The 25,404-nt window shown below is 38.7% G+C and overlaps 1 protein-coding gene across 3 annotated transcripts in view; it reads right to left on the reverse strand.

Annotated features, from left to right (window-relative positions):
* LOC126271925 (potassium/sodium hyperpolarization-activated cyclic nucleotide-gated channel 2) overlaps window positions 1-25,404 on the reverse strand; it is a 2,360,296-nt gene that overhangs the window by 10,468 nt on the left and 2,324,424 nt on the right. For all 3 annotated transcript variants that reach the window (XM_049974334.1, XM_049974335.1, XM_049974333.1), the window contains 2 exons: window positions 11,138-11,255; window positions 9,518-9,794 (listed from right to left, as the gene is read on the reverse strand). In XM_049974334.1, coding sequence (XP_049830291.1) covers window positions 9,518-9,794; window positions 11,138-11,255 — 395 coding nt within the window. The remainder of the gene's footprint in view (window positions 1-9,517; window positions 9,795-11,137; window positions 11,256-25,404) is intronic.

Below are 25,404 nucleotides of genomic sequence, written 5' to 3' on the forward strand. Positions count from 1 at the left end.
TTATGGAGCAGAATAAACCTTCAGATGAACTGCCCTGATCATTTTGATTTGATTGCACTGAGAATGGTCAAGTTTTGTGAATATCGCTACACATTCACTGTTTTCCATTGTTGCAACAAGTCAATAAGAAGGGGTCACAGAATAACTCAGACATAATCCTCCCCACATTTGAGTGGATCGCCTGATTCTTTGGGTGGTGGCAACCCTGCACACTTTGACTGGAGATTATGTCATTTAGGCTCAAGTGCGAAGTGATGACACAATGTCTTATATACAGTGACCATCCATGACAGGAAATCATTCCCTTCCTTGGCTTAGAGCTGCACATGTTCAAGAGATAGTGCAGATAGTGCTTCCTGTGCTGGTTGAAGACTATGAGGTGATCACTGGGTACACATTTTGCAAAATTTCATTCTGTCCTAAATGACGACATGAACACTTCCAACACTTATATCTGTAGCATTATTTTGTATTTCAGCTTGCCACTCTTGCATAGTGAGAGCACCCACCTGCTGGACAATACCATCAGGAGTGCTTTTCTTTTGAAGCCTTCATTTCACTGTCTTCTGCATAACTGAGTACAGTGGATGATCGAGGTATACATTTGCTTGCTCTGTTGCCACATGGCCCACACCTGTGTCCCTCAAGTGGTGCATTTGGGACCTCAGTGATTGTATAGGAACTGCACCTTCTTCTGCAGGTAATGAGATCATGATACTTTCAGTTACTTTTGCCTTACAGCCTTCAGCTCATTTCTTTTTGAATACACCTTATACAGGGTGTGTTTGGAAGAAAGGTGTGTGCTTTGAGGGGTTTTAGTGATTTTGAATAAAAAATGTCATATGAGCAAATGTCCTGCTAACTTCAATTTCCAAGGAACGAATGGAAACAGTGGGAAACAGGATAAATGCAGCTGATACTAATGAAACATTGTGTGCTAACGTTTTTTTTTTTAAATTGTGTATTTCCTCTCAAAAGGTGTTCAAAAAGTCGACTACCAACTGCAATGCATTTTGCAGGCAGCTCTTGTCAAAAGCTGCAGTGTTGCTGATCTGATCTTAGATTAGATTAGATTAATACTTGTTCCATAGATCATGAATACAACACTTCATAATGATGTGGAACGTGTCAGGTTAATGAAAGAGGTCTGTACAAGATATTACATTACACAAAATATTGCATGACACTAATGCTTAAATTAGTTTTTTTTTTCCTCCCTTAATTTATATCTAAAAATTCAGCCAATGAGTAGAAGGAGTTGTCATCTAGAAATTCTTTTAATTTATTTTTAAATGCTGGTTGACTATCTGTCAGGCTTTTGATGCTGTTTGGTAGGTGACCAAAGACTTTTGTGGCAGAAAAATTTACCCCCTTCTGCGCCAAAGTCAGATTTAACCCTGCATAGTGAAGATCATCCTTTCTCCTGGTGTTATAGCTGTGCACACTGCTATTACTCATGAACTGGGCTGGATTATTAACAACAAATTTCATAAGTGAACATATATACTGCGAGGTTACTGTGAGGATCCCTAGATCCTTAAATAGATGTCTGCAGGATGACCGTGGGTGGACTCCAGCAATTATTCTGATTACACGTTTTTGGGCAATGAATACTTTTCTACTCGACGATGAATTACCCCAGAATATGATACCATACGAAAGCAGTGAATGAAAGTAGGCATAGTAAGCTAATTTACTGAGATTCTTATCACCAAAATTTGCAATAACCCTAATAGCATACGTAGCCGAACTCAGACGTTTCAGCAGACCATCAATGTGTTGCTTCCAGTTTAACCTCTCATCAATGGACACACCTAAAAATTTTGAAAATTCTACCTTAGCTACAGACTTCTGTTCAAAGTCTATATTTATTACTGGAGTTGTGCCATTTACTGTACGGAACTGTATATACTGTGTTTTATCAAAATTTAAAGAGAATCTGTTTGCTGAGAACCACTTAATAATTTTGTGAAAAACATCATTTACAATTACATCACTTAGTTCTTGGTTTTTGGATGTTATTACTATACTTGTATCATCAGCAAAAAGAACTAACTTTGCATCTTCATCAATATGGAATGGTAAGTCATTAATGTATATCAAGAACAGTAAAGGACCTAAGACCGAACCCTGTGGGACTCCGTACTTGATAGCCCCCCAGTTTGAGGAATCAGTTGTTGTATTAACATTACATGAACCACTTATTACAACTTTCTGCATTCTTCCAGTTAAGTATGAATTAAACCATTTGTGCAGTGCCCCCCTCAAACCATAATGATTTATCTTATCTAAAAGAATTCCATGATTTACACAGTCAAAGGCCTTTGAGAGATCACGAAAAATACCAATGGGTGATGTCCAGTTATTCAGAGCATTTAATATTTGATCAGTGAAAGCTTATATAGCATTTTCTGTTGAAAAGCCTTTCTGAAAACCAAACTGACATTTTGTTAGTACTTTATTTTTACATATATGGGAGGCTACTCTTGAATACGTTACTTTCTCAAAAATTTTGATAGAGCTGTCAGTAGAGAGACTGGGCGATAGTTGTTGACATCCGACGTATCCCCCTTTTTATGCAATGGTTTTACAATGGCATATTTCAGTCTATCGGGGAAAACACCCTGCTCCAAAGAGGTATTACATACATGGCTGACAATCCTACTTATCTGTAGGGAACAAGCTTTAAGTATCTTGCTGGAAATGCCATCAATTCCGTAAGAGCTTTTACTTTTCAGTGAGTTTATTATTTTACTCATTTCAGAGGGAGAGGTTCGTGGAAATACAGTTGTTTAAAACTGCACAGGTATGGCCTCTTCTATTATAAGCCCTGCCTCTTCTTGTGAAGATCTAGATCCTACTTTCTCCACAACATTTAAAAAATGATTATTGAAAATATTTCCAATTTCAGATTGTTTGTTAGTACACTTGTCATTGAGTTTTGTGGCACTAAAGTCTTCCTGTGCTCTTGGTTTTCCTGTTTCCCTTTCAATAATATTCCAAATTGCTTTAATTTTATTAGCAGAGTTACTGATCTCAGACATGATACACATGCTTCTGGACTTTTTAATAACTTTTCTTAGTACCACACAATAGTTTTTATAATATTGAACAATTTCGGGGTCAGTACTCCCTCTTGCTGTTAGATACAGTTCTCTTTCACGGTTGCAAGATATTCTTATTCCTTTAGTTAGCCAAGGTTTTTTATATGTTTTCTTGGAATTATGTTTCACTGTTTTCTTGGGAAAACAATTTCCAAATACCCTTAAAAATGTACCGTGAAATAAGTTATATTTCAAGTTTGCATCGGGTTCCATATACACTTCATCCCAGTCTAGCTCCTTTAGGCTTTCCCTAAAGTTTGCAGTATTTATATTGTTAATTGAATGCACTGCTTTGAAATTCTGATTTGATATACTGCATGGAGCTATGCCATGTATTGTAACTAGCTGTGCACCATGATCTGAAAGACCATTCTCAACAGGATAAGCATTTATGTCCTTAAACTTATCTTGGTCTATAAAAAAGTTATCTATCAATGTCCTGCTGTTCTTTGTTATCCGAGTAGGAAAATCAATGACGGAGCTCAAATTGAAAGAACTGAGTAATACTACAAGGTCATTCTTCCTATTACACTCTATCAGGGAATCACCATTGAAATCCCCACAAATGATAATTTGCTTCCCCCTGATTCACATAGTCCTTTAATTAAGCACATGCACATTAAAATACAAGTGAGATTATCATCCTTTGTGTCCATTCTGTACTTATAGATTTTGAGCTGAAGCCAATACCACAAATACTATTCTGATGGAGTAAGGTTGGGTGACCTCGGTGATCAGGAAATGACTCCATGGTGACCAATCGAAAACACAGGATATGTTTCAGTGACATGCTGTACAGGATGTGCAGGATCTCCATCATGCTGAAATGGCCAGTAAAGACAAAACTACATAACTTATTGTCTCTTTGGTTGTACCGCATGTGAGTGATGGTGAAGGGCATGTGACTAACATGACTTTCAAGCACCTGTATGTTGGATGCAGTTAAAAAGAAGGGCATATGTTCAATTGAAGTTTTTGTTCCGTATCACCAATACTATTACCCCTCAAAGCATGTACCTTCCTCCTGACTAACCCTGTATATATAAATACATAAAACTTTATGCAACTGGAGTCAAGATGCCATCAATGAGTGCTCCGTACAGACTGTGAAAAAGAGTTGTTATATGATGAGTTGCTATGTGGAATTATTCATAAAAACCATCTTTAAAATGAATTTACTGTTTGAGCAATAATAAGGTATTCACTTTACGTTCTTTGATGTGTCTGTTCAGGTTCACTGGTTTCAAAACGATGTCCTGGTTCAGATTACACACCTGCTAACATCCTACTTGTCCTGCCATTTTTCTATATGGAATCTGAACATTCATCTTTTTTGTTTATGAGGCTTGTCATGTTTTAATGGAAGATACTGACTGAATGTTCTTTCTGATCCAAATTTCTTTTCTTTCTTTTTAAACTGCAGTTTTTCTTTTTGTTAGTACCTGTTTCAACTGTAGTTATGTTAACTCTTCACCACAGCCTTTCTGGCTACCATTCAACCTCCAGGAGAAGGAAAGTACAACTTCAGATGGTGCTAATAAACCTTTGTATTCCTGTACATATGCTTTAGAAATGTTACATGACAATTCAATTATGTCATAAAGGCATGACATTAGAAAAGAGTTCTAAAAAGTGAATGTTATACATGATGGTGAAATAAACAAAACTCTGAACTCTTTGCTTTCAATCCCTGTCTGTATAATTTATGATTATGTCATTGTTTACTGAAAGATGTTCATAACAGCTGTGCTTAATTCATCAAACTGATAATCAGAACATGAAACTTACACTATCATGAAATTAATAATAATTTCATTTCAGTGACTGAGTGAAAGTCTTTCAATCGGGTGTCAGTTTGGTGATTTTTGTGTCCCTAATCTACCCCAGTTATCCAGTTGGGGAAAGTGGACCTATAATTTAACTTAGAATCTGAACCATGTGTCATTCCAGAGATGGAAGTCTAGATTAAAAGCCCGACTGGGATTTGATCCTGTGACCTCTTGGTTTTCCAGGCATGTGCTTTACTTCTAGATCAGCAGATCAGATATCATGAAGTAAACATATTAGTCACTACTCAATGTTTGTTTCTGCACAAGTTTGAACGTGAAGTGAGAATTTTGCTCAGAAAATAAGAAGATAAAGAAACTGCTCATAACAGCAGCAACAAAACGTAAAAATAAAAAGTTCTCTATGAATTGAAGTTCATGATTAGTAAGACAGAGAGGAAGACCGAGGAGTGAGTCCAATGAGATCTGAAAATATTAGTGAAATGTGCTTCACATCTTTAGGACTTCGGATCTCCAATAGTTTCAGTGCTTTCAAGATCATGGTATTCATGCAGCTCAACTAGTTAAAAAGCAATCTTACAGTGCTAGCTAAGTCAAGAAAGAATAGGGTTAAGCAGATGAAGGTCCTAGTGGCAGTAGCTGTACCATATCTGCCTAAAATATCGAAATTCTTATCTAGTCAATACTTCATTCAAAATTATTATTAATAGTCTATCTAAGTTATGCCAATTCAAAACCCATAGATAGTTTTTCAAAGAACTTTTCTTTAAGGAGAAATGTATAATTTACAATGTTCACTTGCCATGTGTTTGTAAAAGTGTTGCGAGCTAATGACTGTTAATCTCCAAAGCAATATAGCTCATTCAAAATTTCTTATTTCTCTTTTTCTAGTAAACAGATTACTCTTCTTGAAAAGTCATTAACTAAAAAATTATTCACAATTAAAGTTTCCACCATCCACAAAATACTTTCATTAACTGTATCCTTAAACATTTTAAATTTTAAGAACTGGTTTCATAATGTTGTTGTCTTGGTTTCTAGAAACTAGAAAATAGCTTTGGTTAGCATAATGTTTTAATTAAGAAATTAAGTAAGTTAGGAAACTGCACACACACACATGTAAACACAACTTGCACACACATCTGCAGTCTCAGAGAGCTGAAACCACACTGCGAACAGCAGCAGCATTGTATGATAGGAGTGGCAACTGGGTGGGGGTAAGGAGGAGGCTGTGGTGGGGAGGGGGAGGGATAGTATGGTGGGAGTGGTGGCAATACGTCCTACGTTCCCGTAACCCTCCTGGTCTCAACCTTCGTTAGTCACTGTCCTCACCCATCCAGCCTCCTCCCTGTTCCCATTCCAGCACTACACAGTCGTCAATTCACCACCACACCCAGTCTTTTAATTTCTTTTATTTCTCACCTTTCCGCTACTTATCCCCTCCCCACTCCGCACCTTCTCTCCTGCCCTCCGCTTAAACTGCAACACTTCACTGTCCACCACTCCCACCATACTATCCCTCCCCCTCCCTGCCACAGCCTCCTCCTTACCCCCACCCAGTCGCCACTCCCATCATGCACTGGTGCTGCTGTTCGCAGAGTGGTTTCAGCACTCTCAGACTGCAGATGTGTGTGCAAGTTGCATTTACATGTGTGTGTGTGTGTGTGTGTGTGTGTGTGTGTGTGTGTGTGTGTGTGTGTGTGTGTGTGTGTCTACTGCTGACAAACGCCTTAATGGCTGAACGCTTTAATTGTGTGACTTATTTTGTTGTGCCTTTTCGTGACTCAGCATCTCCGCTATATGGCGAGTAGCAACTTTCCTTCTCTGGTATTGTTAGGAAAACTGCGAACCTTTGAAACTTCCTGGCCACTCAAAACTGCATGCCAGACCAAGACTCAAACTTGAGATCTTTGCGTTTCACGGGCAAGTGCTCTACTAACTGAACTACCCAAGCATGACTCATGACCTGTCCTCACAGTTTGACTTCCACCAGTACCTTGTCTCCTACCTTCCAAACTTCATTTATTCCGCAAATCTTTGATTTTTACATGAAGCTTGGTAAATGCAGTGGCTGTGTACATGATGTTAAAAAATATTTCATTTAACTTTATAGGTTTTATAATTATTACATACAGTTAAACCAAGTTACTACTTGGTTTGCTCTGATGCAATCACTTATAAATTTGATCTTTACATACACACCACATATGGACAATAGATCCAGCAATCTGTGTTAGTTACTCACAGGGTTAACATATACATGATGGTCTCTGCGATTAGCAAGTTTTGTTCTAATATCTCAAAGTATAAACGTCCAGTTTGCACTTATCTAATTAACATCTGAATGTCAAAGTCACTAATTTGTGCAGACCTGAGTGTGACAATTAGTCATGTAAATATTTTATGAACTTAAGTGAATAGTTTGGCTGGAGTCATATATATAAATTCTGTGTTAATGTGTTAGTAATGTTTCAGTCACTGACTCTGAGAACTGCTTATAATTAGCCATTTTCCTTCATTGGTGTTTTGTGAAAATTTATCGTTTGGTGCAATTGTTTTGGTGTGGAAGGGGTGACAGCTATCAAAATCTAGGTAATGTTGATGGTAAGTGTGTTTACTGTGGACAAAGATGTGGATGGAGCCATTAGAGAGACGGAGGCAACCATCCAGGAAGGTGGAATGTTAGGTTGTCTTTCCCAGTTCATACCACCATCCAACAGTGACCTTACCCCCCTCCGACCTAACCACTCCCTGGTCACCTTCCAGGAATTTCTTACCTCCAGCTATGCATCATTATCTTTCCCAAGGCCTTCCTAAGAACACAAGCCTCTCAACAGAAGACATGACAGCCATTCAAATCCTCAAAGCCGATCCTGACCTAATCTTTCTCCTTGCTGACAATAGCTCCCTCACTGTAATGACAAATAGCAGTCACTACCATACAAAAGCCTTCCACCAGCTTGTGACTTCTCCACCTATAAGCTCTCCATAGTGATCCCATCTCAGAATTCCAACATAACCTCCAGGCTCATTCCAGAACTTCTTCCCAATAACACCGCAAACACCCACCTTCAACATGCTCCCAAAAGCAAGAAACACAAAATCCCTGGACACCCCATTGTAGACAGTTATTGTGCTGCTCCTGAAGGAGTTTGTGCTCTTATTGACCAACATCTCCAACCATCTGCCTGAAGCCTGGACCCCTGCATCAAAGATACTAACCACTTCCTTCACTAACTCTCAACCCCCACTCCACCCCCTCTCTCTCATTGTGCCTCCTCTTCATTTTATTCAACTTCCAATTCTCCTTCACTGTTGTCTTCTTCCTCTCCTGTGGGAAGTTCTTCCTCTCATCCTCTCTGATGAGACATTCTTAACGCTGGTCACATTGTACAGTTCACAGTGATTTGGAAGATCTTTCAGTTAGTTGAAAATGTAAATGTCAGCGATAGTAGGAAAACTATAGAGAGCTACACATTCACACAAGCAACCACACCTCATGTACACATGCTACCATTGGCTGCTCAACCAGAATGTGACTTGGACAGAGGGGCAGACAATGTTGGGAGGAGGGTGGCCCCCTCTGTCCTATCACCTCCTCCTTTTTACATCCCCTCAACCCTCATTGTGTTTGGCCCTCTGCCAATGCACCCACCCGTCCTTCCCCCTTCCCTTCTCCTCTCCTTCTATGCTCTCTATCACACTAACCATCAACAGTACCTGGGTTTTGATAGCTGTCACCCCTTCCACACCAAAAAAATTGCTCCCATACAGCATACGGTGTATCTATAGTGATGAGAATTCTCTTGCCACGTATGCTGACGGTCTCACGTGGGCCCACGTGGGCCTTCACAGACATACACTACCCACCAAACCTAGTCTGCATTCAGATTTTCCATGCCATATCCAAATGCACCCGCAATCCTCCCACTGACACCCAAGAACCAGCTACAAGGAAGTGCCTCCATCATCATCCTGCATCATTCTGGGCTGGAGCAACTGAACCATATCCTTGATCAGGGCTTTGATTATATATCATCCTACCCATAAATAAGGGACATCCAACCAAAGTTCCCTATCACCCCTTCTACAGGCGTATTCCACCAACCACCCAGCCTACACAACGTCCTACTACATTCCTATGCCAGTCACACTCCCAAACCCTTGCCATGTGGGACATAGCACTATATGATATGGAAGCCTTAGCTACCCTACTATTTTTTAAATTATCACAAGGCTGTCACTAATGATGAATGATGATTAAACACACTTGGAATGGGTTCAAGAAAAATCCAAGGTTGAATTCTGACTTTTATCGCAATGACTCATGAAAAAATATTCACCAGAAATTTCATGTCACATTCACATCTCATGTCAAAATGTGTTGAATTATCTCAATGGAGATTTCATTTAGTTAATTCTAGTTCTTTACTGTACTAGTTACTGTGCTGATTAAATATGATTTAATCATGGCATGTTTCACTATTTCACCTTTCTGACTGTTACTGTACATACTGATCAACTTTAACCAGTAATCAACACTTTAGTTAGATAAGATGGAACTAGTAAACCACAAAACACAAATTAATTGTAAAAAAAAAGTAAGATCAATCATATTATCCATACCTTTCTGCTGCCACGCTTTCCATGGTGCGACGCATTAAAGGATACTGGTCTAGAACGACATTGAAATGTTCCACTGATAAGGAAAAGAGATTACAGTAAGTTTCTGCTCGCACACTGGCAACACGACGTGCATTCGTCAGCAGACAGATTTCCCCAAAATAAGAGCCATCACTTAAGCTTGTAGCAACTTCTCCATTTGCCATGACAATGTCAACTATACCTTCTTGAATAAAATACATTTTGGTACCTATGGTTCCTTCCTTGATGATGATGTCACCTGTGCAGAAAATGTGTTTATTTTTTAAATGTTAACATAAGATAAAAATTATGTTAGAATTATTGAAACAAACTAAAAATTTGCTGTCTTTTTCTGCATTGCACACAATACACATTTTATTTATTTATTGGAACAAAATTTCTGCTATTAATTGTCCATTTATTGTACACAATCATGATTTTGACTTTGTAGTCATTCTGAAGTGCGCGTTGAAATGTTAAAAATATGTCTGACCAGTCTGTAACATGTCATCATAGAAAATTCATATTCTGGTCTTGTATTTTTGACAATGGCATGTCACAAATCAGACATATTTTTGTTGTAACCCACGTTCACTCAGGTACGAGCAGCCCTTAGCGGCTTGCCATTTTATCTTATTTACAAGTTTTCGTGACGTCGCCTTTCCGGCTTAGATTTTTTTTTAGAATGTGACTTCTTAGTACTGCATCTCTTTCCAATCAGTACACACTTTAGTTTATTAATGTCTTATACACCTATTATGTTTTAGAACAGTTAGTTTAATTCTGAAGACGATGCTCATAGTAGCGTCGAAACCCGGTCAATTTTGACTAAATCTTTGTGACCGAGGGCTAATTTGTTCTAACATATTTTAACATTTTAACATGCACTTGAGAATGGTTACAAAGGCGGAAATAATGTGTGAACACACACACACACACACACACACACACACACACACACACAGACACTACAACATTTTATGTTTAACTAAAAATACAGACTGAAAATACTTTTGAAAGATACTATTGTTTGCTCCAGAATGGATATATGCAATGTAGGCAATATAAATTCTAATGATGTGGCAGATGTGCTGAAATATAATCACAATGTATATTTAGTTGTACAGGTAGCTCCTGTCTACTGATGATGATACCAAAAGAGTGCCACAGAACTGTAATTTTATTGGACACCTATCCTGAAAATTTAAGGTATTACAATGATAGTTTTTAGAAAGCCAAAAGACTTTAACAGTACTAGAAAATTGAAACAGTAGCAGTATTCATGTTTTTTATGTGATTTATTAAAACTGTATAGTTTGATAAAATAATTTCACGCTAATATTGCTGATAAATTACTTTAATCCAAAGCTCCATATGCATTATTAAAACCAAGTGAGGGCAAATTTGCCATGTGTTGATACTGACTGCTGCAGTTATTTTATTATGATAATTTGGTAAGAAATTCATAAACTGCTACATACTGGATCTTCACATAATCAGTTATGCAATAGTTGCATATGGTTATAATTAATAATATTATTTTAAAAGTGTTCACACTATGACTGTTATATGTTCATTGGAGTATATACTGATGAACTTTACCTGGCTGGAACACTTCATATCGAAGTTTGGTAACAACATCAGATACAAAGTTTGAATCTGCATTAGCAAAAAATGGAACAGACGCAACCAGAGACCGGCAGTTGTAATTGATTACATCCTAAAAAGAAATTTAAAATTTAAATTCCACACTGATAAACATGAGATTGTTAATATAAAGCAATATTACAATTTACAATGTAAAAGACAAATAACTTTATACAATAGCTTTATTATGAAATTATGTTAAATTATAGCAAAAGAGAAATTCACTTTAGAAAACTAAAAAATTATAGGAGGGAATCATTGGTCAAGCCTAAACTTTGGAAGGCAAAATTCTTTGTACTGTTGGTACACAGACAGAAGTACAAGAATGTATTCTAATTATACATTAAATTCATAGGTATGTTAAATTATATATCACAAAAGAATGAGATAAGTATTTTGCTTGCTTTCAGAATTCTGTGCATCTGTGTTACTAAAAATGAAAGTGTAGAGGAGAAAACTAATTCCAGTACCATTCTGACTCTTGTTTGGAGTCAATGTGGCCAATCTAACATGTTTTGCTGTTATTTGTTTCCTGTAACATTATCTGTGAGAGAAAGGAGATCTATTACTATGATCACTCTGTTTAACATCTGGAAAGTCAAAATCATTTCATCTTTTACACATTAAATGATGCAACTGGGAGTGAGTGTCAAATTTGTGAGGTTTTCAATACAATTTTAGAAAATAATGGAACACTGGCCTGAATACTGTTTTCCATAAAATTGCATAAATCTGTTTAGCCATATTTACATAGTATTTGAAGTACCATCAAAGTCTTACAAATATGAAAACTTGTAACTATAAAATTAACTTAATTTTCCCTTTTGTTGTTCTGCGAGTGCAAAGAGATATACTATAGTCCTGCTAACTGAGCTGATGTATTAATTTTCCTTGTGTGTCACCATTTAGTAAGGTTCATGTTGTAATGTTCCATTGACTGCAAAGTCATTAGAGATCGAATACTAGCGTGTGTGACGGACTGGGGAATGCATCTGCTGTAGCCTTATCAAATAAACCATCTCGATATGTGCCTTAAGTGACCTCTAAATCCAGAGGGTCACATGAGGCTTAGAACATCACTCCTCCTGACAGTGCGTCGATTTCCTTTGCCACTGTGCTGTATGTTTTGGTTTGATGAGACGGAAGGGGATGAGGACAAAATTAACAAAGAATTACACTCAACAGAAGAGAAAATGTACATGTGATAAAACAACTAACTGCCCCTATAAGAATCACAATACAATAAAATTAATATAAGACAAGAGACTGAAGAATCACTTGAAGAGGTATTCCATATGGAAAGTGACACAGAAACAGGATGAAAGATAAAACTGGCAATTATAAGAGGAAATACATAAGCTAAATTATGTATGGATTCTGTGAGAGTTTCTCTTACTGTACGTATTTATTTTTTCATTTGTCAGTATTGGATGTATCAATATTTATTTACAACTTACAGGTTAAATTACAATTTCAGCAGTTATATTATTTTACAATATAGACATGTGTACATACATGTATAACAAATGAATGAAAACAAAAACAGAGTAAAACATTATTATTAATTTGATTTAATAACATTATTATTAATTTAATTTAATACATACAGGCACCCAATTTTGTTTTATGCTCTAATGCTCGAGTGTTGATCAAACATAAAATTTGTCTTGGACGCTTCTCAAATGACATAGTGTGTGTAGTACATTTCTTAGGATACTGCTGTAGTTTTGCAGTTTTTTTAAAGTTCTTCTCCAATATTCCTTAACACTAAACAAACATGTGCTTTTAAAGTACTCTCTTAAAAAAAGAAAGAAAGAAATGGTATGGTGGAAAACTGAATTCCTTATTTGCAGGAATGTATATATTGGCAGTGAATGACCTTGTGGTAGACACATAGGACTTGATATCCAAGAAGCAGTTTCCCGCCCTTTTGATATCAGTGTTGGGTTAGGTAGCTTTCCTGGAACAAGACTGCCTAACAAATTAGGAATTTCTTGCACAGTTGCTTGTTACAGAAAAATTGGTAATGTGACTGAGTGTGAACGTTCTGGCTGACCTTGTGTATTTAGTGATGCCTCATTGGAAAATATCTGTGCATCCTTGCTATGTTCACCAAGAAAGTCGATTAGAAAACTGTGTCAGCAAACTGAAATGTCTCACAGGAGTGTTCGCAGAGCCACAAGGAAGCTGAAACTCTGTCTGTACTGCATTCAATTTGTACAGGAGCCTTGAGAACCTGATATAGGAAAAATACTACATTATCGTCAGAGTTTTTTGTGTTTTATTACAATGATGTTCAGGTGTTGGATTACATTTTCTACTCTGATGAAGCATGGTTTCATTTATGCGGCTATGTAAACAGCCAGAATGACAGATATTGGAGTTCATAAAACCCTCATGTTTTCTATGAGACTCGCATCACATTTGCAAAAGGTTGGAGTTGGGAGTAAAATACTGCACGAAATAACTATAGGCCCATTTTTTAATCTCAGAAACGATAACAGCTGAATGTTATTAGGATATCAACATGCAATTCACAGCTCTGTTAGATGATATGAATGACACTGCTGGCCACAGCAAGAGGGTGCAAATTTGTGCACAGCGAATAGCAGCATGACAATGTGTGAGTTCACTGCCTACATCACCAGATTTATCTCCACAAGACTTTTTTCTTTGGGGGCATACAGACAGTCGTTTTTCCCTCGCTCTACTTATGGGTGGAACAGGAAAGGAAATGACTAGTGGTGGTACCAGGCACCCTCCGCCACAACCATATGGTGGCTTGTGGAGTACCTATGTAAATATAGATGTAGACGTAGATGTAACTACTATAAGAAAAAACTTCACACAATTGAGAACTGAAGCACAACATTGAAGTTGAAATATACTGCATAAGTGAAGTGACCATCCAAAACATGTGGAAGTGTATGTTGCAGCACAAGGAGGATATTTTCAGCATATATTATGAGAAAATGTATATTGTGAGTGCATACATTCTAAGTACATTAATAAAGATTTGAATTTTTTGAATTTATGGTTGCGTAACTTCTGCCTCACCCTGTACAATAAGCACCCAGACTTAACAGGATCTGCATCCGCCAGTTTTGGTCTGATACTGTTGATGTGATAGTCACTCTCAAGATTCAATTGTGTAGTTCTCTATTTAGCAATAGTGCATAATTTACTTTGACTTATATGACTGTTTCATGTACTTACTTATATACAAACATACACACATACATGCATACCAGTACATTGTGGGGACTATCAAAATTTGATTTTGCCGAACACTTTTGTTGACAGCCTTCCAAAACAACATCTGATTGTGGTTTTTTTTTTTTTTTCAGCTTCAGCAGTATGTTTATGCACACATTTGCTGTCCTGCACCATATTATTGTACAGTACTCTAAATGTGGATGAAGAAGCCTATAATACATCTTTAATAGTGTATCTATACCAACAGTGTGGAATATTTTCTTTATTAAAAGTACACTGCTGCTTATTTTTGAACAGATCTTTTTCATATTTTTTCCCAAGTCATAACTCTGTCTACTGTCAACCCCACGAACTTGTTACTCTCCCCTTCTATTATCAATGCACCCCTAAGTCTGGTGAGGGGCATTCAGTAAGTAATGCAACACTTTTTTTCTGAAAGCAGGTTGGTTTTATTCAGGATTCCAATGTGTCGTATTACTCCCCATTCTTTTGGCTACAAAATCCTATTTTTCAACATAATCACTGTTTAATGCAACAGCCTTACACCACCTTACTGGGAGAACCTGTGTGCCTGCACTGTACCATTCGGTCGACACCATAGCCAGCATATTGCTGCGTCAATAACCTCCCATCATCCACATACTGCTTCCCGCATCTTTCGTTAGGCAAAACACATGGAAGTCGGAAAGTATGAGATCCAGGCTGTAGTGTGGATGAGGAACAACAGTACAATGAAGTTTTGTGAGCTCCTCTTAGCTGCACAGACTTGTGTGAGGGCTTGCACAGTCATGGAAAAGGAGTTTGTTTGCATTTTTGTAGCGAGAAACATGCTGAAGTTGTTTCTTCAATTTCCTGAGTGTAGCACAATACACTTCAGCATTGATTATTGCACCATGAGGGAATACATGATATAGAATAACACCTTCACAGCCCCAGAAGACTGTCACCATGACTTTGGCTGAGGGCACAGATTTGATCTTTTTCTCTAGAGGAGAGATAGCAGGTGCCACTCCATGGACTGCTGTTCTGTTTCCAATTCGAAGTAATGAATCCATGTTCCATAACCTGCGATGATGTTCAACAGAAAATTGTGCAATCAGCCTCACAATGTACAAGCAACTCAGCTCAGATTGTCCTTCATTGTTCTTTATGTTCTTGTGTTAGGTGGTGAGGAACACAGTAGGCACACATCTTCGCATACCCAAACTGATGGATGTGCATTTCAGCACTAACAACAGAGACCTCCAGTTGTACAGTGAGATGTTTGATTGTCATACGTTGATCACCTTGAATGAGTGTGTCCACATGTTCCAACATTGCAGGAGTCACATCTGTGTGCAGACAGCCGGCATGCTGCAGCTCAGACAGGTTCACGCAACCTTGTTGCGATGATAACAGATGTCTTGCCCAATGGCCCACCAAGCTTTTGTTCACTGCCAGGTTTCCACACACATTCTGCGAGTGTCTATGAATATCTGCAATGCTCTGGTTGTCCACCAAACAAATCTCAATGACAACTCTCTCTGCTTGGAATGCACCTCTATTCCAGACACCATTTCGAAGCTATGTATGGTGCTACCACCCATCGTCACTTCATGAAACTATAGGGGCTGAAGCAGGAATATTCCATGATGTCCAGCAACAAATTCTGGATTTTTTTCAACTGAAACTGGCAGAGAAAAATGTGTTGCATTACTTATTGAACGCCCCTCATATATTTATTTCTCTTCATTTATTGTTCTCTTTGCAAGTCTTTTCATGTAGGTTGTTTTCTTTCCATTTATAAATAGTTTACTTTCACTTCAATTTGTATTTTCGCTTTCTATGTTAATGATATTTCTTATTTACAATTCATTTATTGAGCTACTACTTAACATTGAGTGGGGTATGAGGTGCATCCGGAAAGTAAGTATCCTGTTGTTTCCTTTAAAGTAGATGTATGAGGTCTGTTCAAAAAATCCAAGAATTTTGTACACAGAATTTCTCTACGTTTACTTTTACTTATTGCACATGGTTTCCTTCCAAATACTCATCTGCACAATTGATATACTGCTCCCAATTCTGTTTCCACTTCCAGAAGCTGTCTTGGTAAGCCTCTTGCTGAATCACATGAAGCACTGTCTGCACATTTTCTTTTATCTCATCAATCATTGCAAATCTTCATCCTTTCAATGGGATATTCAACTTTTGAAAAAAAAAATCCACAGAGTCAGATCTGGAAAGTATAGAGGATGAGGCAGCACACTGGTTCTCTCTCTCTCTCTCTCTCTCTCTCTCTCTCTCTCTCTCTCTCTCCCCCCCTTTTTTTTTTTTTTTTGAAAACAGTCACTCACAATGGGGATGATTGTGCAAGTGTGTTATTATGATGCCAGATCTGAGAATTATCTCACCACATTTCAGGTTGTTTCCTTCTCACATTTTCTTTCAGGTGTCACAACATGTCTCGATTGTACCATTGATTAACAGTTTGTCCCCAGGGCAGGAATTCATGATGAATTGATCCTTCAAAGTCAAAGAAAACTATCAGGATGGCTTTGACATTTGACATGGCCTGACGAGCATTTTTATTCTTGTAGAACGTTTCCTGACCCATTGTGAAGTTTGAACCTCGGTCTCAATATCATAACCGCAGACACACATCTCAACACCAGTTAAAATTCTCTTAAGGAATATCTTGCTCTCATTTGCTTGATCCAAAAGCTCTTCACAGATTGCTAGGAAAAGGCCTTTCTGGTTTCACTTACGAACCATGGGATGAACTTGGCTGCAACATGATGCATTCCAAGATGCTGTATCAGGGTTTCATTATATGATACAACTGAAATATTACATCCTTCTGCAATCTCTCGGACAGTCAGTCTTTGATTGGCATGGACAGTTTCGCTGATGTTCCTAACATGAGCATTGTCCGCAGATGCTCAAGGGTGTCCTGAATGAGGGTCACCTTTAACTTCCGTCCAATCATTTTTAAGCCACATGAATAATTCGTAACACTGAATATAGCTTAGGCACTCATCATGGTAGACTTCCTGCATCTTTTGATGTGTCTCTCTAAAGGTTTTCTTGAGTTACACACAAAATGTAATGCAGAAGCATTGCTCCTCTAACTCTGCCATCTCAAAATTCAAAAACTGTGCAGCACAATGTTGTACTTAGTACAGCAAGGAACATTAACTAACAGACATACAAGAATGAAACTTCTGCCAGTTACACATTAAACACAGATGTATGCAGGGATGCCAAGTGCATTTCACTTCAACACATCACTGTGGTGAAATTATGTATGTTCTGGAATTTTTTGAATGGATGGCATATTTAGTTGGGAACATGACATCCTAACAACACTTTGGGTCACATCTATACAACCCCTATTCTACCCACCTGAGTTCCTCCTCATCAACCTCTGATAGCACTCCGATCCTGCCTAGCTAACCTTTTGTTTGCCACATCTGTCACCAAATCCAGAGCTGAAACAATTCCAGAACACTGTTGTTAAGCTTACCACCGAAATCCTCAGCCCCACAGGAGTTTCAGTCCTACCCAAAAGCCTCACCTGTAGCCCTACACTCAAACTTAACCATGTTGGAATCAAAGATATACTCCCCTCCTCCTGATCCCTGCAATGGACACACTTCTTTGCCATCAATTCCTCCAACAAAAGCCAACTTAATCCCAACATTGAACCCTGCCTCTCACAGTTCATACCACTGTATGACAACTGATTCCCCCACTCCCATAACACTCCCTGGTCACCTTCCAGGAATTCCTTACTTCCAGACTGGCCTTACCATCCTTCCCCACATCCCTTCATAAGAACACCAATCTTTTAGCAGAAGAAAGGACATCCACACGCAGTCTCAGAACAGATCCTCTCCTATTCATCCTACTGGCAGACAAAGGTTCCACCACCATTGTAATGAATCATGGAGACTACCTCAGAACCGCTGTCCTGAATCTATTTCCCTCCTCGCCCCAACAACACCATGCACACCCTTCTGCATGTGCCCCAATATCCACAAACCTAATAATCCTGCACACCCCATTGAAGCTGGATTTGTGCTACCACTGAAAGAAATGTGGCCCTCATTGACCAAAACCTCCAACCAACTTCCAACAAATGTAAGCTCTCACATAAAAGATATCACCACTTCCTGCAGCAACTCTCCACCATCACCACTCCTTTACTTCCAGGATAACTACTCGTCACTGTTAACACAACTTCCCTATAAACCAATATCTCTCATGTCCATAGTCTTGCCGCTATTGAATACTACCTGCCCCTATATCCTTCAGGCTTCAAACCCACTACCTTATTCCCATACACCTCACTAACTTGATCCTAACGACTACTATTTCTTGCTTGAAGAGAAGGTATACAAACAAATATGTGACACTGCTATAGACATACCCAAGGCACCCTTCTAGGCTTTTTTTTATGGGCCACCTAAAGGAAACATTCCTAACCTCCGAAAGCCCCAAACCCCTGGTCTGGTTCACATTTACTGATGATATTTCAACAGAAGATGCTATATATGCTTTCACTGGTCAAATATTAAATGCTCTGAATAACCAGACATCACCCATTGGTATTTTTTGTGATCCCTCAAAGGCCTTTGACTGTGTAAATCATGGAATTCTTTTAGATAAGCTAAATCATAATGGTTTGAGGGGGGCAGTGCACAAATGGTTTAATTCATACTTAACTGGAAAAATGCAGAAAGTTGAAATAAGTGGTTTATGTAATGTTAATACAACAGCTGATTCGTCAAAAAGGGATGCTATAAAGTACGGACTCCCACAGGGTTCGGTCTTAGGTCCTTTACTGTTCTTGATATACATTAATGACTTACCATTCCATATTAATGAAGATGCAAAGTTAGTTCTTTTTGCTGATGATACAAGTATAGTAATAACATCCAAAAACCAAGAACTAAGTGATGTAATTGTAAATGATGTTTTTCACAAAATTATTAAGTGGTTCTCAGCAAACAGACTCTCTTTAAATTTTGATAAAACACAGTATATACAGTTCCATACAGTAAATGGCACAACTCCAGTAATAAATATAGACTTTGAACAGAAGTCTGTAGCTAAGGTAGAATTTTCAAAATTTTTAGGTGTGTCCATTGATGAGAGGTTAAACTGGAAGCAACACATTGATGGTCTGCTGAAACGTCTGAGTTCGGCTACGTATGCTATTAGGGTTATTGCAAATTTTGATGATAAGAATCTCAGTAAATTAGCTTACTATGCCTACTTTCATTCACTGCTTTCGTATGGTATCATATTCTGGGGTAATTCATCGTTGAGTAAAAAGTATTCATTGCCCAAAAACGTGTAATCAGAATAATTGCTGGAGTCCACCCACGGTCATCCTGCAGACATCTATTTAAGGATCTAGGGATCCTCACAGTAACCTCACAGTACATATATTCACTTATGAAATTTGTTGTTAGTAATCCAGCCCAGTTCAAGAGTAATAGCAGTCTGCACAGCTATAACACCAGGAGAAAGGATGATCTTCACTATGCAGGGTTAAATCTGACTTTGGTGCAGAAGGGGGTAAATTTTTCTGCCACAAAAGTCTTTGGTCACCTACCAAACAGCATCAAAAGCCTGACAGATAGTCAACCAACATTTAAAAATAAATTAAAAGAATTTGTAGATGACAACTCCTTCTACTCATTGGCTGAATTTTTAGATATAAATTAAGGGAGGGGGAAAAAAAACCTAACTTAAGCATTAGTGTCATGCAATATTTTGTGTAATGTAATATCTTGTACAGACCTCTTTCTTTAACCTGACACGTTCCACATCATTACGAAGTGTCGTATTCATGATCTATGGAACAAGTATTAATCTAATCTAATCTAATCTGACCTCGGCTCAGGGCCACCTAAAGGAAACATTTCTAACCTCCGAAAGCCCCAAACCCCTGGTCTGGTTCACATTTACTGATGATATTTCATGACCTCGGCTCAGGGCCAAGACACCCTAATCCTCATTCCTTCATAACCTCAACACCTTCTCTCCCTGTCCACTTGATCTGGTCCTCCTCAACCCAGCGAGCTCTCTTACTGGACATTGACCTCCCCCTCTGTAATGGATGTGTGGATACACAGCTGTCCACATTAAAGCACCAACACCCAACATTACCTGCATTTCAACAGCTGCCATCGCACGAAGGCCTTCACAGAGAGGCACTAACCCCTGGATGTAGTCCAAAACAGATTTCCTGTGTCATATCCCCACACACCCTGAATCTTCCCACCACCCCCAAGAACCAGCTATAAAGGAGTGGCCCCTCTACATCATCCAGTACCACCCTGTACCGGAAAAACTGACTCTCCAGTATTTTTCGCTCGCTGCTGCTGTCTTTTTGCATTCCCTGTTCCTTCCTCTCGTCTCTCCCATAGCTGCCTGACGCTGCCCATGGCAGCCTTGTCCTGCTGCCTTCTAGTCCTTTCAAGCTCCACCAGACAGCGCTCTTCTTTTTCCACAGCTGAATTTTTCTATCCCTAACACATCCCTCATCAAGGCTTTGATTATCAATCATCGTGTCCTGAAATGAGGGACATTCTACCCAATATCCTTCTCACCCCTCCGGAAGTAGTGTTCCATCAGCCACCCAACCTCCACATCATCCTAGTCCACCCTACGCCACTCCCAATCGCAGGTTCAAGACCTGCCCAATCCACCTGCCCAGCACTTCCTATTCCAGTCACATAACAAGCTTATCCTATTGAAAAGAAACTAAAAAAATGTTGTAATTTAATCTCAAAGATACAAGAAGAAAATCTGTTCGACTATTATACCTGAGGAATACTCTGAAAAACTGTTTTATCATTGAGAGACAAAGGACTAATTTCGAGATTCTTTTATTTCTTCTAGTATTAACTATCTTTTTGTTCTTATGTGCTGGCATAAAGATGTAATGTATAGTTTCATGTCTATGTGTGTGTTAAATGAAGGTGTTAAATGATGAAAAATGTGTTTTATAATTTCTGTCAAGATCAAGCCTAAATCCCATACCAATGGAGTACAAATTATTCTGTTAATTCGAGAAGACAAATTTTAGATGGAGGCGACGATCTTTACGACGGCACTGCTCAACAAATAGAGGTACGTGATTGTGCTCACTACTTTCCTTTGATGGCCACTAAGATTAATTTTGATGTGTTTTTGCCGAGATATTCAGAGCCTGCAATCTTCCTCTTCGTATAAAAATAGGAGTCCGATTAAAAAAGAAATATTCTTAAATATAAATAATTGCAATTCTTTTACCCCGGCCATGGGGAATGATAGAAAGTACGTGCCTCTACCCTGATCGTACATTCGCAATCTCCGAGTGTGTTATGAAGTAATTATTTTACACAAACAAATTTAAGACAGATCTTTCTCATCAGATCGCAACCACTGGTACGCGAATGTATGTACCCTCTGAATGTATCTAGTCAGTCGTGTGCATTGTTCTACAGCTTTTCTGTTAATATTCTGTGGATTGCATCTCCGGAATTAATTTTTGTTTATGCCGCAAATTGCACTTCACGTGAAGTATTTATTACGCAAGTTTCAGGCTCCATTTAATGTCAAAAAACTCCAAAGTATGGCTGACTAAGCAAACCGCTACAATAATTTCATATCTCTAAAAAAAAACAAAAAAACAGAGACGGTACGTTATGCTATTCTGTAACAGGCATCACCACCTGTGAAGTCAGCCATGTCATATACCAACTCTACTGCAACCATTGCACACCTTTTTATATTGGTGTAACTACCAACCACCTGTCCACAACAAAGAATGGCCTCCACCAAACTGACCAAGAGCAAAGTGGATCATCCTGTTGCATAACATACAGCTGAACATAACATGCTTGATTTCAACAGCTACTTCACAACCCGGGCCTTCTGGATCCTCCTCTCTACCACCAGGTTTTCTGAACTGTAGAGCCTCACAATACATTCACTATTCCTGAAATTATCCCAACTTCAACCTATGATAGCCTACTGTCCCCACATCCTTCACCCAACAGATTCTAACCCCTCTATCCAAGAATCTCCCCCCCCCCCCCCCCCAATTCATGTCGCCCTCACCCTTATTGTGCTCTTGCCCTGCCAACACAACCACCGTTGTTTTCTAACCCGCCCACCAGTGTTTTCCCCTCACTGCTCCTGACCTTTTCCATTCCCCATTCCTTCCTTCCATCTCTCTCATAGCCGCCTGACACTGCCCATGGCAGCCCTGTCCTGCTGCCTTCTAGTCCCTGCAAGTTCCACCAGACAGCACTCTTCTTTTTCCCCAGCTGTACTTTGCTATCCCTACCCCTTCCCTGCCCCACTCTCAATTGCTACTTTTGTTCAAAGAAACAGTTGCAGTCTGCCTAGAGTAGTTGTAGGTAGCAGTTGATGTGCCTTGCCTCTTTATCAAGAGTTCAGAGTCTGTAGGGGGGGGAGGGGGGGTTATTACGTTTGGTGATGCAAAGTTATTCAACAAGCTCCCATCTTACACGAAGTAAGAAAATGCAGGTCCCTACCAGTAAATTTAAAAAAAAATTACCAGTATCTAGATTCACTGACTGCATGTACATGTTAGATACATGGTAGTGTTTTGTTGTTAGGTTTCATGACAAGTAGTTGGGGCATGTAGACAGATGTTTATTGACAGATGCAGGTAACTATTTTGTTTCAAGATGAGTAGTTTTGTCAGAGTAGAGGTTTTATCCAAACAATAAAAAATCCAGTATGGAATAATGACAATGCTGTGAAAATAATAGATCACTATTCACCATATAGCAGAGATGCTGAGTTGCACATAGGTACAACAAAAAGAATGTTAATCAGTAAGCTTTAGGTCAAAAGGTCTTTTCCAAATTAGACAACATACACATACATGCAAATTCAACTCGGGCACACATGACTACTATCTTTGGATACCTCGGTACTTGATAATTAGAGGCACTCTTTATTTTACAGTTTCAGTCTGTTCACATATTTTCTGGAGTTTATGAATATGGTGGCTTCTGTACAAAGTACAAATCTATGTGGCATACTACTGAGCAGATCATTTGCTACAAGGCTGATCTGTGAAGTAAGGTTACGAGAAGTTTTTGAAGTATAAAATGAATTTATTAATATAATTTACATCCATTGCAATATAGGTCTTGCGTTATTCTTCCACATAATCACCATTTACCTCAATACTTTTTGTCATCTGTGGGACACGTTTTTTGATTCCTATGTCATAGACAACTCCCGCCACATTTTTCAGCCTGTTCTTCTCTTCGGTATTCACCTTGCCATTGTCAGAAAAGTGTTTTCCATGAAGGTGTTCCTTTAATTTAATGAACAGATGACAGTAACTAGGTGCGAGATCAGGGTCATAAGAGAGGTGGCTCAAAAGATACCAACCAAACGAAGTCAACAGCTCTTGTGTTGTATGAACAGTGTGTAGATGCACATTGTCATGAAGGAGACAGACTCCCATCATCAGCATCCCACGACATTTGTTTTGTATGGCTCTGTGAAGTTTCTTCATAGTCTCAAAATGTATTCCAGCATTTATTGTTTCACCTCTTTCCAAAACATCTATAAGCAGAACCACTTTTATGTCCCAAAACACTGACACCATGATTTTATTCACTCTTTGCTGAGTTTTCAATTTTTTAGCTGAAGAAGAATGAGTACGGTGCCACTGCATTGATTGTTATTTGCTCTCTGGAGTATGGTGTCAAGCCCAAGTTCCATCTCCTCTCACTACAGAGCTGAGAAAAGCCTCACCTTCAGTCTCAAAACAGTTGAGAAATTTATGAGCAGCACTGACTCTGTTCATTTTGTGTGTTTCAGTAATCATCTTGGGCACCCCATACACAACTTGCGGTAATTTAGACGATCAGTTAGGATTTCATGAACAACAGTTCGTAAAATGTTTGGGCAAATTGCATACAGGTCGTCAATTGACAAATGGTGATCAGTGAGAAGATCTTCTTCAATTTTCTGCATTACATCATGAATCACAACAGAATGCCTTCTGCTTCTGTCTTCATCGTGAATTACCATCCTTCCAAAATTGAAATCCCATACCCATTACAACACATGCTGCCTTGACATTACATCACTTCCATAAACTGAAACGATTTCATGGTGAATCACAGTGGCATTCATGCCCTTAGCATTTAGGTAGTGAATTACAGTGCACACTTCATACTTGGCAGGAGTCAGAATGAGAATACTCATTTCTCACAGTGACCACAACACTAATCGACAAACTACAGATTGTTGGGAATGCTCGTTGCTTCTGCAGGCTTAGTTTCCAGATAACCCTCGTAATATTATAAAGAGTAGTGGCCCCAGCATTGACCCTTGGGGAACTCCTCAAATAAAATTTGCGTACTGCAATAAATGATGACGGCGTCCTCTTGGGTAAAATATTCTAAAATAATCCCCCATTCGGATCTCCGCGCGGGGACTGCTCAAGAGGACGTCGTTATAAGGAAAAAGAAAACTGGCGTTCTACGGAGCGGAGCTTGGAATGTCAGATCCCTTAACTGGGCAGGTAGATTAGAAAATTTAAAAAGGGAAATGGATAGGTTAAAGTTAGATATAGTGGGAATTAGAGAAGTTCAGTGGCAGGAGGAACAAGACTTTTGGTCACTCTAATTTGCAACATGGCACTCAGCCATACAAAATCAAATAGGGGTAATGCAGGAGTAGGTTTAACAATGAATAAAAAAATGGGAGTGCAGGTAAGCTACTACAAACAGCATAGTAACAATTTGTCCATTTTATTTGGACTGTTGAGCTCCATGGCTGTGGATAATGATATTTCACTGTAAAAATACAGCAACCAGCCACTTTTTAATGCATTTTATTTACGCCAATATGTATTTCAGGTTTGCACCCATCTTTTAGCCTTGAAAATTACATGGATCTTCAGTTACTACAGTAGTACAATCTCGATGCTGCAGTCGGCCAACAGCATCCAAACTGCTGTTGAGATTGTACTACTG

This window comes from Schistocerca gregaria, chromosome 5, assembly GCF_023897955.1.
Source record: "Schistocerca gregaria isolate iqSchGreg1 chromosome 5, iqSchGreg1.2, whole genome shotgun sequence".
Lineage (NCBI taxonomy): Eukaryota > Metazoa > Arthropoda > Insecta > Orthoptera > Acrididae > Schistocerca > Schistocerca gregaria.